At 37.7% G+C, this 16256-nt stretch overlaps 1 protein-coding gene across 6 annotated transcripts in view; it reads left to right on the top strand.

The window, feature by feature from the left end:
• LOC130845699 (histone-arginine methyltransferase CARM1-like) overlaps window positions 1-16256 on the top strand; it is a 272068-nt gene that overhangs the window by 89633 nt on the left and 166179 nt on the right. For all 6 annotated transcript variants that reach the window (XM_057723289.1, XM_057723290.1, XM_057723292.1 and 3 more), the window contains exon 2: window positions 5506-5631. In XM_057723289.1, coding sequence (XP_057579272.1) covers window positions 5506-5631 — 126 coding nt within the window. The remainder of the gene's footprint in view (window positions 1-5505; window positions 5632-16256) is intronic.

Below are 16256 nucleotides of genomic sequence, written 5' to 3' on the forward strand. Positions count from 1 at the left end.
ATACCAGAGCAAAGAAACAAATACTAAAATTACAATTGAGAAGATATTGCTGAAGTAATTGAAAATGCACACCAAAAGAATAAATTTTATACCTGAAAATATTGACTTCAAATGGCCAGCATAAGACACTTTCTAGTAAAAATTACTGACCTTTTAAAGAAAGAGAAAAATCCTTTGGAATCTAGACAACATTAGCATATTACCTGTTAAGAGAAAGAAAATCAGATTATCATTAGACTTTCTGACACTAAGGCTATATGCTAGAAGAAAATGGAGTAACATTAAAGATCTTCAGAGAAAGAAAAGGTCAGCCAAGGATTTTATATCCAGAAAAACTGACCCTCAAAAATATAAAAGACATAGACAATGATTAGCATGCAAGAATTCAGGGAATATTGTTCCCATGGCCTTTTCTAAGGAATCTACTAAAAAATTTGTTTCAGCGAACCCTTCCTAAGGTTCCACAAGAGAATGACTTTGGATGACCAAAGTGACTAGAGAGGCATCCACATAGGACTAGTGCAGAGCATTACACGGTTATTAAATGAGGGCTAAAAAGGAACAGTCCTACTGTGTAATGGCTGTATGAGTTGACAGTGTAAACTTAGCATAATCATAAAATGTAGAGAAAGGGAAGTGCGTTTAAAATATCAAAGCAAACCCCAAACCAAAACAACAATAAAATAGACCCCTGTTTCAGTAATCATAGCTGGTGGTGATAGTATTCATACTGTTATTCTCAGACCAACGTCTTAAAAGCCCCTTTTCTCTCTCTCTCACATATGGCAGCTACCCGCATTCTCAACTCTAGAGCTACCTCCAAATCCCTTTCTTCCCTCTCCTGATCTTCCCGTTCTCTTCATTTCTTTTCTGCTATTAACCTTTAGCCTTTTTCAACCTGAATCAGTCAATTCATTTTCAGTTTTTCTTCATAGTCATTACTCCAGCAAACAAAGGATTAGAATCTAGTCTTTCAAATAGAAAATTATCCTTACCAGGTAGAAGAGAGGAAGAAGCGTTTGAATATATCATTTATTACTATTCTGTCATGCCCTCTAGGAAATTGTGTTATTCAGTGTTGATGTCTACTTTTAATATTAGATTTCTTAGAGTTCCATAATTCTGTGCTTTTTTCTTTACACTCATTTTCCTAATTAAATTTGTTGAAAATAACTGCGTAGCTGTCTGTATACCTTATTCCATCTTTATAGGTGCTGCCTGTACAGTCTTTTTTTTTAGTTATCTGTGTCTAGGAAACATTTCTTAGGTAGGCTAACTTCCTAGTTCTTGATAGGAGAATGTGAAAAGTCTTACTTAGCAAAGAACTGGCATAATGCCATATTATTAGGTCATGAGTACTCTTTGGTCCAGGAATTTATGTATAAAAATATATTTTAGAATATCTGTTCTAGACCATGCCTGATATCTAATATTCTTGATCAACTAGTGTTGTAGCTTTCCTGTGGAGACTGGACTTTTGCATTTGCATAGGCTGAAAGGAGAGGGAGCTATACATGTGGAAAGGTAGAGAAATATTGCTTAAGAGAGGCAAGAACAATTCTGCTGACTTTACCAGGTGGCACTTTCCATGTTTATTTGTATGCACTTGTAAAGTGGTTGGATCCTGGATTTCTTTGTGTGCCTTTGGAAGTTTTGTCAGATAAGGCTGAGGTGGGGGATAGAGAAAGGCATCTGGATTCACTGTCACTATGGATTTTCTTTGAGAGTCCTCTGGTAGAACAAGTGGCTTTTCCTCAAGGAGGAAACAGCAAGGCTCAGGGCTTTGCTAATGTTGGCTAAATTTTGTGCACATCAACTTCTTCTGCTTGGTACTCTGCTGCTACCAGGCCTTGCCCTTCAAAAAAGTAGCAAAGAGGGTTGCTGATGAATGCAAAGTTCAAAAGCAGAATGATATTGAATACACAGAAGCAGCCACCCTTTCATACCACTGAAAAGATGCAGTGAGATGTTTGTAAAGGGAGTCAGAGTGCTCTGCAAATGTTGTTATTATTTTAATAATAACAACTTGATACACAGATGCCCTGTACCTCAGTTCAGCATACATTGGAAATGATCTCCACACCACCCCTGCTTTTTACCAATGTAATGGTATTTCCTGGTCTTGGATTTGTATGTATTCCTCAACAATTTTTTATCGTATTTCTTCATTTTTCTAATATAAATTCTCTCAATTTAAAAAGACACAATTCTCGGTTAATATAGTCTCCCCTAAAATAGCTGCAATTTAATCTTGACCATATTCGTTGTCAGAAATCATTTAGAATGTTTGTTTTCTGTACTAACATAGTCAAAGGACAAAAAAGGAAATGAATACAAGAAGATGTAAGATTAGCAAATAAAAAACATGATAAAACATTCATTTCCATGAATGATTTTTAAAATGAGAATTAAAATAATGATTATATTGGGTACAGAAATTCCTAAATAATTATATTGAATGAATGAAGTGCCAGTTAATATCTAATAAATGAACAAATGAAAGGAATGGTCATACCCACCAAGAATGAGAATGTGGTAATTACACTAGTAGTTACATGCCACCTACGTTAGAAATGGTAGTGTGTCTTTTGTTTGATTGCTTTTTACCAGATGAAAAGAGCTTTCTTACCAGATGAAAGTAGCCTTCTTGGCTTTTTTACTTATAAAAATAAGTAGTCACATGGAAAAGTCAAACAAGGCAGAACTTTATGAGGGGAAAATAAAAATGTTCCCACATCTCCCCATTCAGAGGAAACCACTGATGACGTTTTGGTGTATATCTTTTAAAACAGCTTTCTCTGAAGATAAACACAACATTAAATTGCTACAAAAATATTATACATGCTGTTCTGCAACCTTAACACAGAGGTACCGTGTTTGATTTAACCAACCATGTAAGTGATGGGCTCTGAGCTTCTTTACATTTGATAGCTGTAATAAACAGCTCTAAGATGAATGTCGTTGAATATACATTTATTCACACTTGATAAAGTACATCCTGGAAGAAATTATATTATGAGTAGAGTATCTAACAAAGAAAATAGGTTTTAAATTTTGAAGCATATGGGCAGACTATATTCCAGGAGCATAGGAATTCACATTCTAAGTAACTGCCATTCACTGTTTTCTCACACCCTCTCCAACATTTGATACTGTCAGTTTGTATTTTTAAAAACTTAACAGTGAGACATAAAAAGTTTGATCTCGTTTTATCATATATTTCTTTATTTCTGAGATTCATTATTTTTTCACATTTTTTTTGTTATTAGAATTTTTCTAGTTGCCAGTTATCTATTAATCCTTCTTACTAAATTTTCAGTAGGTTGATTGCTTCTTATTTTTTACAGCTAATTGTATATTGGGGATATTAAGTCTTTGTCACGTGTGTTGAAAATATTTTTCCTAGTTTATCATTGCTTTTTCAATTGGTTTAAAGTATTTTTAAAAAATTGGCATATGTAGGTTTTATTTTTTCATTTCTTAAGAACTTTTATTGAGATATAATTGACATACAATTAACTGCATATATTTAAAGTGTACGCTTTGATTTTTTTTTTCTTATTAGTAGTGTATATATGGCAATCCCAGTCTCCCAAAGGTTTTAAAATTTTGAGTAATTACCCGTACTTTCTGGATTTTGTTACATACTTAAAAAGACCTCTCCACCCATATTTAAACAGAGGGTAGGAAGAGGATGAAGAAAAGAGGCTATGTGGACAAGCGTTTTACAACTTATAAAAGCAGGAAAAGAGGCTACTCAATTTATATTCTAATCAAATTACAACAGCAGAAACAAATAATAATAAAACAAAAATTTATAAGTCTATCTGATTAAAGAGAATTGAACCAGATAAAATATAAAGCCTTTTACCCACTCTGTTGTGGTATGCAATCAATACATGGAGAAATGCTTTCACTGACTCAACAAATATTAAGTACCAGGTACTGGGCTAGGTTTTGATTCAGAGAAAAAAAAAGATATTGATTCAAAAAATAAAGTAAAATTGCCCCTGCCTACCAAGAGCTCACAGACCATAATAGTCATGTATGTACAAGGGACTATAGAAGCCTAGAATCTTCATTCCTTCTTCCTTCTCTTTTATTCTACTTCTAAACCATAAAAGAAATAATTGGTAAATGCTAGAAATCCTGCTTTCTTGAAGAAAATGTTTCTTTTGATTTAAAAAAAAAAAACCCATATTGTTTAAAAGGCCTCTAACTCTCCTCTTCTGTATCTACATTCACAGCTACCTGCCTGCAAGGACACACTTATGCCTTTGAGACACTGACTGGGCTGTCATATCTAGACCTGTAATCATGTTTTATGCCAGGAAAATGTTTTCAAAACATCTGCATTACTTAAGCAGCCAAGATGTTTTGTGAAAGATATTTGTGAACGTTTCCGTCAGGAGGTGCTCACTTAATTGAAATAATAAATGAAAATATTTAAAAATATTTGGTCGTTTTAACTCTGTGTGTATGTTTTGAATGTGCATATGCTTATGTGTAACAGTAGAATTTTATATATATAATTATGTTTTTAAGTTAACACAATTCTATTTTATTTTGTAAGGGAGAACGGAAAACATTAAGAATAGAAACTGAGATCTACTTTATAATGAGAGAAATAATAATAGTCCTTTATTGTTTTAATAGGATTTTACAAATTATTTCACCGTTGTTATTCAGTCTTCACAAAAAGCCTGTGAAATAAGCATCAATATTTTTATTTTACATAATGAAGAAATTGGCTCAAAATGATTGGGTGATTGAAGTTCCTGGGTTAGTAAACATCAAAGATGAAAGCAAAACTGCAAATTTCATTGCTCTTTCTACCACACTACAGCTACCCCAGCCTAAAGGCCTGTCTAACCTGTAAAGAGAGGAACTGAGAGTTAGTTCCCAGTTATCTACGGATGAATCTAATGAGACTGTAACCACTTACCACGGGTTCTACCTGCAAGAACAGAGCTCCCTCTTTATTGTGCTTGCATATTGTGGTGGGGAGAATGTGCTTTGAAGTCTAACACTTGGGTTTGAATTCCAGTTCTGCCACTTATTAACGTATTTGGACGTAAAGTGGTTTCCTAGTTTTCACTTAAGAACATTGGCAGTGATGATAACACACAGTGAAGATTTGTTGTAATATGTCTGGCACATAGTAGGTGCTCAAGAATCACCCAGGAAGCCACTTCCTGATCTCTCCTGGGATGGTGTCGAGAGATACAAAATGATTTGGGAAATAAAGGGTTGTAGGGAATGGAATGATATATACAAAGGCCAGAGATGAGTCAGTTTTGAGCCCTTTGTTAACCCACATGCGAAGAATTATTTGGGGGGGGGGGGCTGTGGTTACATTCATCCTTATGTTCACATATGTCCCGGGAGGCATTATATTAAGAAGATAGAAATGGGGGACTTGAAAACAGAAATGTAGGAGTCGCTGAACCTTTTTATAGCACTCAAAAGGGATTTTCCTAATCCTTTTTTTCCCACCTTTTATAGCTGATGGCGTCTGTGTCTTCAAATGCTCGCTCAACAGAGACACAGAATATTGCTGTGTGGGGAAGGAGTCCATCTTGATTACTCTGGGCTGCCACAGTGCTTTGCTGAAGTTTGAGTCTCATGCTGGTAAGTTTTGTGCCTGTCCCACCCCCACCCCCCCCCTGGCTTTTTCAAAGGCGAACCTCCTGATCCGTTGGCTTTCAGCAGCATGTTTCCTGACGTGAGTTGCCATCCATTGATAGAATGATTTAGAAGAGGCTCTGGTGCTTACTTGATGTCCTGGCTAGAGGGCAGTCAGCCTTCCCTAGACCATGAGAACATCTGTGTTCTAACACCCCGGTGAGTTCTTCATCCAGAGCTGCAGGGAAGGACACCAAGGATTGTCTAGGTCTTCACCACTGTTGTTGGTTCTCCTTGAAAATGAAGTTGTTTGCTGATTTTCTGTGATTTTCAGTTTGAGTGTCAGTTTGATTTTATCCTGTTTTTGTCTTTGAGTCACTTGCTGAGCATTTTTAGACTCTGGACAAGAAATATCTATCACTAGGGAGGTAGATTAAAGTATAACTGGAAGTATTTTAAGAGAAGACTCAAAGGCGTATTGAAAGGTTTCTGGCTGCTGGTGAGTAGGGCTGGGTCTTGAGGCTGCTGACTCTAGTTTCCAGGGTGTCCCAGAGCTGGTGTCCTGCTGGTGGGTGCGCTGAAGCCCAGAGGGCCCCAAAGTTAGTGCTGGCTCATTGCTGCGTGGAACCAGGTCTCTGGCTGCAGTGCCCTGGGAGTCTGGCGGCTAGTGCTGGCCTGCTGCTGCGCAGGCTAAATCCTGGTATGGCAGGCTGCAGGGCTGCAGTGGTCCTGGGGCTGGTGTCTGCCCGCTGCTAGGTGGGGCTGGGGTCCAGGGGAATCCCAGAGCTGGGATCCGTCCACTGGTGGATAAGGCTGGGTCCTGGGCCTAGTGCCGGCTCACTGGTGGGCAGAGCTGGGTCCCAGTGTCTCTGGCTGTAGGGCCCTGGGGGGGGATGTGGGCCTGGCTCCTTTGGTGGACTGGGGCAGCTGTGGGCTCAGGGGGTCTTAAGGCCACAGGCCTGTTGATGGGTGAGCTGTGTTCACCTGGCCAGTTGCTTGGCCCGAGGCATCCCAGTACTGATGCTGAAAGGCTGGTAGGCAGGGTTAGGTCCCCGTACTAAAAAGTTAAAGGGAGGTTTCCAAAGCGACGCTTGCCAGCACCGGTGCCCATGTGGTACAGTGAGCCCCCCAAGTGGCTTCTGCCAGTGTCTGTGTCCCCAGAGTGAGCTCCATTTGCCTCCTGCCTTTCTGGAAGGCTCTCCAGGATCAGTGGATGGGTTTAAATTACTGCTTCCACCTTGGGTCCCAGAGTGTGTGAGATTTTGTGTGCACCCTTTGAGGGTGGAGTCTCTATTTCCCACAGCTTTTTGGGACTCCGAAAGTAAGCCCTGCTGGCCTTCAAAGCCAAATGTTCAGGGGTCTCATCTTTCTGGGGCAGGACCCCCAGGCTGGGGAGCGCAGGGTGGGACTCAGACCACTCAGTGTCTGGGGAGAACCTCTGCAATGCAGCTACCCTGCCGTTTACGGGCACCCGCCTGGGGTGTGGGTCTTGAGTATACGCATCTCTGCCCCGCCTGCCGTCTTGTCGTGGTTCCTCCCTTACATCTTTGGTTCTGGAAGATCACTATTTTTATTTGGCTGTGATGAATATTCTTTTACCATATATATATATTCATTTCTCTTGGATCAGTACCTAGGAGTAAAATTGCTGGGTCGTAGAATAAGTGTATGCTTAGTTTTATAAGCAGTAGCCAGAATTTTTTCCAAAGTAGTTGTGCCATTTTACACTCCCACCAATAATGGGTGAGAGTTCTGATGGCTCCATATCTTTGCCACTCTTTGGTTGTTCAGTCTTTTAAACTTTTTTTTCATTCTTGTTGGTATGTAGTTGCATCTCATTGTGGTTTTAATTTACATTTTCCTGATACCTAATGTTAAGCAGTTTTTCACATGATTATGAATTAAAATCATTTGCTTGTTACTAACTGGTTGCTTATCTGTGGAGTTGCCATTCTTTATGTATCCAGGATAACCAGGTATGTATCACATATGTAATTAATGGGTGTTATTTCCTATTCTATAGCTTGCTTATTTATTTCCATAATGATGTCTTATGTTGAGCAGAAGTTTTAAATTTTGATGAAGGCCAGTTTATCCTTTTCTTTTTTGTTTATTGCATTCTGTGTCCTAAGAATCCTTTGCCTCAACTATCAAATGATTTTTTTTTTAATGTTTCCTTTTAGAAGTTTTATAGCTTCAGATTTTATATTTTAGGTATACAGTCAATCTTTATTATTTTTTATTTGGTGTAAGGTATTTGGCCAAAGATTATTTTTAGGCCATATGGATATCCATTTATTCTAGCCCTGTTTGTTGAAAAGACTTTTGCAAGTCAAATGATTGTGTATAGACTTGGTCTATTTCAGAGCTCTCTGTTCTGCTCTGTCAGTTATCTTTGTGCCAGTATCATATCGTCTGGATTACCTTTAAAGTAACACCCGAAGTCAGTTTAAGTCCTCCAACTTTGTCCTTCTTTATCAAGACTGTTCTAGATATTTTTGGCTCTTCGTATTTATATATACATTTTATAATTAATCTGTCCATTTCTACAAAAGTGCTGGGTCCGATTGTGATTGAGGTTCATCAGTTTGGTGAGAATTGTGATTTTAACAGTATTAATTTGATTTTATCTGATTTGTAAGCTCACAGGTTAGATTGCCACTCTTCCGTGAATGCTGACAGAAGACATAAGACTCCTGGCTCAGAGATAAAAGACTATTTTAGACTCTCAGGAAAAGAGCAGTAGCCAAAGTGTGAGCATATTGTCTCTGCACTCTTTGAGTCCCAACTCCCCCAGACATGTGGAGGATAAGATGAGTGCCTGCACATGCAGTGGGATGCATAACAGGAGTGGAGCACCGAGCTTGGGGAACTTCCTATTTAATAGCAGGCAGTAAGCAGGCTTGCTTTTTGTTCCAGAGGAAGATATTACTTCATGCCTAAAGGTTGCTTGCTATATACACCACCCTGAGAAATAGCCCAGACGGAGAGTAGTGAAGCCCTGGTGTTCGTGGCCTACCCAGTAAGGCATTTTTGAGTCCCATCAAGGGACCCATGGAGGAGTGTTGTCCAGAACTTTTCTTCTGTAAGGAGGAGGGAGATTTTCTCATTTATAAACTCCAGAGAACGGTAGTACAGAAAACTTCATTCATAGGTCAAATCAAATCAGACACAAACACATAATTTTTGGGAAAGACATGCACAGACAAGGCATTTTAGAATTTCTTCTACAGCTAAGAAAAAATAATAGCAGTAGTACAGGATGTTCCGCAGGCAACCCTCTTAACAGTTCAATATAGGCCCCTAGTCTTGGTAAAATTTAGACCTAGTAGAGATAAGTAGATGCTGTAGACAATACCAAATGAGGACGAATACCAACCTCTCCGTACTTTTCATTTGTTAGAGGGGACCAGACATCCAGTAGACAGAAATAATTCAAATAGGCTTGAGGCAAAAATAAAGCCAGATATCCAGATAGCAATGAATCAGAAATAGTTTAGAAACAGACTCAGGGTACACAGTTACTACCTTAGCACAGTTAGACTCTCCCCAGCAGCCAAGAAGGACAGGCCTGGACCCAAGGGGCTTGTGGGCTGCATATCTCAGTCAAGCTCTGATAGATAAGTCTGTGTGTTTTTAATTGTGGTAAAATATACATAATTTAAAATGTACCATCTTAACCCTTTTTAAGAGTACAATTCAGTGGCATTAAGTACAATCACATTGTTGTACAACTGTCACCACCCATCTCCATAACTCTTTTCATCTTGCAGAACTGAAACTCTGCAGCCCTTAAATAACAACTCCCCATTCCCTGCTTCCCTACCAGCCCTGGCAACCACCATTCTACTTCCTGTTTCTGTGGATTTGACTATTCTAGGTACCTTATATAAATGAAATTCTATCGTATCTGTACTCTTGTGACTGACTTATTTCACTTTGCATAATGTCTTCAAGGTTCATCCATGTTATCGCATGTGTCAGAATTTCTTTCCCTTTTAAGGCTGAATAATATTTTATTCTATGCATATAGCATGCCTTGTCTATCCACTCATCCATCAGTGGGCACCTGGGTTGCTTCCACTTTCTGGCCCCCATGAATAATGCTGCTGTGGACATGGGTGTGAGACTTTTTTGACGGGTGAAATCTATATTGGTTTTAGCTCTGTAGTGGTGCTGAGGAAAGAAGAGGAGAGAATTTTCACATGAAAGTGTGCATCATTAATTCCTGCACAGTATCAGTGACTTAGGTTACACAATTAAGAATTTGTTTTTCCCTGATTAACTTGAGGTTTATCTTTCCCTGGAAGATTTCTCCTTCAAAGTGCAAATTTTACTGTTATTCCCAGTAATAACACATATAAAACACAAAGTATTTTAAAATATCTGTCATCTCAGTTCAATCCAGCAACTATCTATCGATCACCATCGCTTTTCTCCTCTCTACCAAGACGTCAATAAAATAACAAACACAGTAAGAGTGAAGAGAATGAAGGAAGGACCATCAGGAAACAGAAGCTCAACAAATTCCTCGAAGATGGATCTATGAGTGGGTACTGCCAAAAAAAGGGAACCCAAGGCGCTCCGGACTCAATCAGACAGTAAAACGGAGGTTAGCAGTGAGGACGAGAGAGCCAGATTGGGATTAACTGAGTGTCTCTCTACCTAATGATGGTATTAATAGGTTCTCTATAGCCTCTCTCCTCCTTCCTTCAACCCCACATAGAAAGTGCGACAGGCATTTGACTTTCAGGGAAAAACCCGAGGACACCTGTAAAGAGACTGAGAAAATGGGAAGAATTTCATTGCTAATATACATGCTTCCACCTCACACAAAAGCTGTTCTTCATTTTAGCATTTGTAGCCTCCATCCCAAAGGGCAGGGGCAGGCACACCTCCTGCTCATCTGAACACATGACACAGCAATTGCTGTTACATATATACAGCTTCCTGGCAACCATTCTCTTTGTGGGTGAGACCTAGAGAAAAACAAGGCTTTCTTAAAAAAGTTGGATATACGCTATCCTACGACCCAACAAATCTATGCCAAGATATTTACCCAAGAGAAGGAAAAACATCATGAATACAGGAAGACCTGTACAGGAATTTTTACAGCAGCTTTATTACAATAGGCATAATCTGGAAACAACCCAGATTACCAAGTGAATGGACAAATTATGCCATATCTGTACAATGGAAGGCTACTTATTAATAAAAAGAAAGGAATGACTGATGAACTCGACTACATGAATCAATCTCAAAAATTTTAAATTAAGTGAAATAAACCAGGTACATAAGAGGACATATTGTATAATTCCATTTATATAAAATTCTAGAATAGGCATAGTTAACCTATAGTCACAGAAAGTTGATCAGTGATTGTCTGGGGCTGGAGTTAGGGTGAGCTTGAAAAGGGCATGGGGAACTTTTTTTTTTCCCATTTGACTTAATAGTATATGCATTTGGTTTCTTTATATTTATTTTTATTTTTTTATATAGTTAACATACTTCAATATGACATACTTCAGTACTTCATACTAATATTATGTTAGCTTCAGGTGTACTACACAGTGATTTGACATTTGCATACATTATGAAATGATTGCCACAGTAAGTTTAGTAACCGTCTGTCACCATACAAAGTTATTATAATATTATTGGGATTTCCCTGGCAGTCCAGTGGTTCAGACTCGGTGCTGTCACTGCTGTGGCCTGGGTTCAATCCCTGCTTGGGGAACTAAGATCCTGCAAGCCGTGCTTTGCAGACATTAAAAAAGTTACTACAACATTGTTGACTGTATTCCTTATACTGTACATCATATCCCTGTGGCATTTTTATTTTTTTATTTTAAAAAGCTTTTTATTGGAGTATAGTCGATTTAAAATATTATATTAGTTTCTGCTGTACATCAAAGTGAATCAGTTATACATATACATATATCCCACTCTTTTTTAGATTCTTTTCCCGTATAGGTCATTACAGAGTACTGAGAAGAGTGCCTTGTGTAGGCCCTTATTAGTTATCTATTATATATATAGTAGTGTGTATATGTCAGTCCCAATCTCCCAATTTACCCCCCCCCATAACCATAGGTTTGTTTTCTACATCTGTGATGCTGTAACTGGAGGTTTATATCTCTTAATCCCCTTCACCTATTTCATCCCACCTCCCACCCGCCTCCCATCTGGCAACTACTTGTTTGTTCACTGTATCTATGAGTCTGTTTTCATTTTGTTTTGTCCGTCTTTTTTTTAGATTCCACATATAGGTGAGATCGTATGGTATTTGTCTTTCTCCATCTGACTTATTTCACTTAGCTTAATACCCTCTAAATTCATCCATGTTGTCACAATTTCAAGATTTCTTTTTTTTTGGCTCGATAATATTCCAGTGTATATGTGTGTGTGTGTATATATATATATATAAAATGCATTTTCTTTATTTCATGCATCAGCGCACACTTAATTGCTTTCATATCTTGGCTGTTGTCGATAATGCTGCAATAAACATTGGTATTCATGTATATTTTTGAATCAGTGTTTTTGTTTTCTTGGGGTAAATACATAGAAGTGAAATTGCTGAATCAGATGGCAGTTCTATTTTTAATTTTTTGAGGGAACTCCACACTGTTTTCCACAGTGGCTATGACAATTTACTCTTCCACCAACAGTGTACATGGGGTCTCTTTTCTCCACATCCTCATCATTACTTGTTATTGTCTTTTTGATGATAGCCCTCCTGACAGGTGTGAGGTGATATTTCACTGTAGTTTTGAGTTGCATTTCCCTGATGACTGGTGATGTTGAGCATTTTTTCATGTGTCTGTTGGCCATCTGTTTGTCTTCTCTGGAAAAATGTCTATTCATATCCTCTGCCCATTTTTAATCAGGTTGGTTTCTGTTTTTCTTTTTGCTTGATATTGAGTTGTATGAGTTCTTTGTGTAGTTTGGCTGTTAACCTCTTATCAGATAAATCATTTGCAAATATCTTCTCCCATTTAGTAGGCTGCCTTTTTGTTTTGTTGATAGTCTCCTTTGCTGGGCAAAAGCTTTTTGATTTGGTATAATTCCATTTGTTTATTTTTGCTTGTTTCCTTTGCCTGAAGAGACAGATTAAAAAAAAAATATTGCTAAGATGTCAAAGAAACTACTGCCTGTGTTTTCTTCTAGGGTTTTTATGGTTTCAGATCTTACACTTAAGTCTTTAATTTATTTTAAATTTATTTTTGTATATGGTGTAAGAAAGTAGTCCAGTTTTATCATTTTGCATGTAGCTTTCAGTTTTCCTAACACCATTTATTGAAGAGGATGTCTTTCCCCATTGTATATTCTTGCCTCCTTTGTCATATAACAACTGATCATATAAAGCTGGGTTCATTTCTGGGTTTTCTATTCTATTCTACTGACTATGTGTTTGTTTTTTTGTGCCACTGTAACTTTGATCACTATAACTTTGTCGTATAGTTTGTTCTTCTTTCTTAAGATTGCTTTGGCTATTCAGGTTCTTTTATATTTCCATATAAATTTTAAAGGTATTTATTCTAGTTCTGTGAAAATTGCCACTGGTATTTTGACAGGAATTACTCTGAATCTGTGGATGGCCTTTGGTCATTTTAACAATATTAATTCTCCCAAGCCATAAGCATGGTATATCTTTCCATTTGCTTCTGTTTTCAATTTCTTTCATCAATGTCTTATAGTTTTCAGAGTACAGGTCTTTAACCTCTTTGGTTAGGTTTATTCCTAGGTATTTTATTCTTTAATGCAATTGTAAATGGGATTTTTTAAAAAAAATTCTCTTTATTAGTGTATAGACATGCAACAGATTTCTGTATATTAATTTTGCATCTTGCAACTTTACTGAATGCATTTGTCACTTGTGATAGTTTTTTGGTGGCATCTTTAGGATTTTTATTATGTAGTATCTTGTCATCTGTGAACAGTGATATTTTTACTTCTTCCTTTCCATTTCATATTCTTTTTCTTATCTGATTGCTATGACTAGGATTTCCAATACTATGTTGAATAAAAGTGGCAAGAGTGGGCATCCTTGTCTTGGTCCTGATTTTAGAGAAAATGCTTTTAGCCTTTCACCCACTGAGTATGATGTTGGCTCTGGTTTGTCACATAGGGCCTTTATTATGTTGAGGTATTTTCCCTCTGTATCCATTTTGTTGAGAGTTTTTATCATAAATGGATGTTGAAATTTTTTAAAAAGCTTTTTCTGTATCTATTGAGGTGATTGTATGATTTTTATTTTTCAGTTTGTTAATGTGGTGTAGCATGTTGATTAAATTGCAGATATTGAACCATCCTTGAATCCATGGAATAAATCCTGCTTGACTGTAGTGTGTGATCCTTTTAATGTATTATTGAATTTGGTTTGCTAATATTTTGTTGAGGATTTTGCATCTATGTTCATCAGTGATACTGGCTTATAATTTTCTTTTTTTGTGGTGTCTTTGTCTGGTTTCAGTATCAGGGTGAAGCTGCCCTCATAGAATGAGTTGGGAAGCATTTCTTCCTCTTCAGTTTTTGGAGTACTTTGAGAAGGATTAGTGTTAAGTCTTTAAATGGTCTGTAAAATATACCTGCAAAGCTGTTTGGTCCCAGACTTTTGTTTGTTGACAGTTTTTAAATTATTAATTCAGTTTCATTACTGGTAATCAGTCTGTTCTTATTTTCTTTCTTCCTGATTCAGTCTTGGCAGATTGTACATTTCTAGGAATTTATCCATTTCTTACAGTTGTTCATTTTACTGGTGTGTAATTGTTTGACAGTCTGCAATTCTGATTGGGTTATTGTTGAGTCAGTTTTAATAAAATCAAGAAATTCCTGTCTTTGATAATGAAAATCAGAATGTGGCTTATCTCAGCATGTGAATGTTTTATAATTTTTGGTAGTTTCTGATTTCAGTAATTCAAGGCTTTAATAAATGGAAATTTTTTTCTGGTCTATGTAATCAAACATAACCAACTTAAAAGCAAAATGTTATTTTGGCTTTTTACACTGTAAACATTTAACCTATTGCTCATCTAATATACCATCGGCTTGAGGGAGGATTTAATCGGTCATTTTACCGATGAGGAAACTGAGATTCAGAGAAAATTGGTTACTTTCCTAAGGTAATATGACTAATAATTAACTGACCAAGGATTTAAATCTAGAGTTACCTACTCCAGAGCTCACGTACTCTTCCAACACCACAATACGTTATTCTGTAATGACGCACATTTAGTTTTAAGAAAGAAAGAAACCAGTGAAAGAATAAGGTGCAATTGAACAGTAAGGAGACTAAATGGAAAACCTTTCTTTTAATGTGTTTATACTTTGAGCGCTTAATGCTTGAAGAAACCATACTGGTAAACTATGCATAGAATTCACATTTCTATGATATCCGTGTATCAAGCTTATGGTTCTGTTTAGAGTTTGTACCAAAAGTCTTAGCGGGCCTGGGGACTTCATGTTTTAGGGACTCTTGAAGTTGAGGCTGCCTTCATTTTCAGGATGAAACTTTTCTTTGAATCTTTAAATTGCAGTGAAATGGAAATTTTGAGATTCCAGTAGACAAAGTGTAAAGAGCTTGGGATGTATTTTGTTCCCTATCACATCCAATGGCCAAGCAGTTTCCATGTACTACCACACTACTTCCACTCCTCTATCTGAAGGAAATCATCTTAAACAGCCTAGATGGTCATAAGGCCCAGAGCCAACATGGCTCACTTAGAGTTGGGGGCCCTGATCCTACACCAAAGTCTCTGTAGCCATTCTGTTGACTTAGCTGACAAGTAGAGAAAGTATACTGACCCTTTCCATTTCTTGAGACAGAGACTTTGGGGTCAGTAATTTAGAATACTAAGGTACTTCTTAATCTGTTTATACCAATAAAAAAATCAAGCAAGAAAGTTTCTCAATAAGGCGCCCTTTGGGTAGGACTAATTCTGGTATCATAAATTCTTAGTTGGTTCAGTGTGTAATCTGTATTTTAGGAATTAGCACAAAGACCTGGGCTCACCATGCTTTAGAGCACTGGCTATAATTTATTAATCTTATTCTTCTGTAAGAAGGAAAGATAATTGATAATAGGAGTTTCTGACTTGAGGATTTTTCCAAGGATGCCTCATAATACCTTCCGATTCTGGAGTTCGTATGTCTCTTGATCTCTGCTGAAAGTGAATCCCAGCACCAAAAGGATTGCAAATGCAGATGTTTGCAAATCGGTGGTCATTTATGGTTTAATTTAATAGCAGTTTTCAAACTCAATGGATGTCTCTGGGGAGTTGGTTGCCTGTCTTATTTTCCTGGCCCTGGAAACTGAACAAGCCAAGCAGCTGATCCCTCATTCCGGATCTGTCAGGGCAGGTCATGATGCAGACTGGAGTCCACAGCTGCAGGAAGGTAGTGGCAAGTGAGGAACAAGCTGGCTGTGACTCAGAGGGTCCCAGGTGGCCCAGATCCCAGGTGGCAGCAGTACATTGATTGTCATTTGTCAGCCTGGGTGTTGGCAGAAGGTGTCACTGCCCATCAGACACAATTGCTGAATTTTTGATATGTGCTCTGCTTTTCTGGAGTAAGAGCATGTGGCATTTGAAATGTGAGGGTGCTATTTTATATTTAGAAGTGAGCGAACA

The sequence above is a fragment of the Hippopotamus amphibius genome, chromosome 2, assembly GCF_030028045.1.
Source record: "Hippopotamus amphibius kiboko isolate mHipAmp2 chromosome 2, mHipAmp2.hap2, whole genome shotgun sequence".
Lineage (NCBI taxonomy): Eukaryota > Metazoa > Chordata > Mammalia > Artiodactyla > Hippopotamidae > Hippopotamus > Hippopotamus amphibius.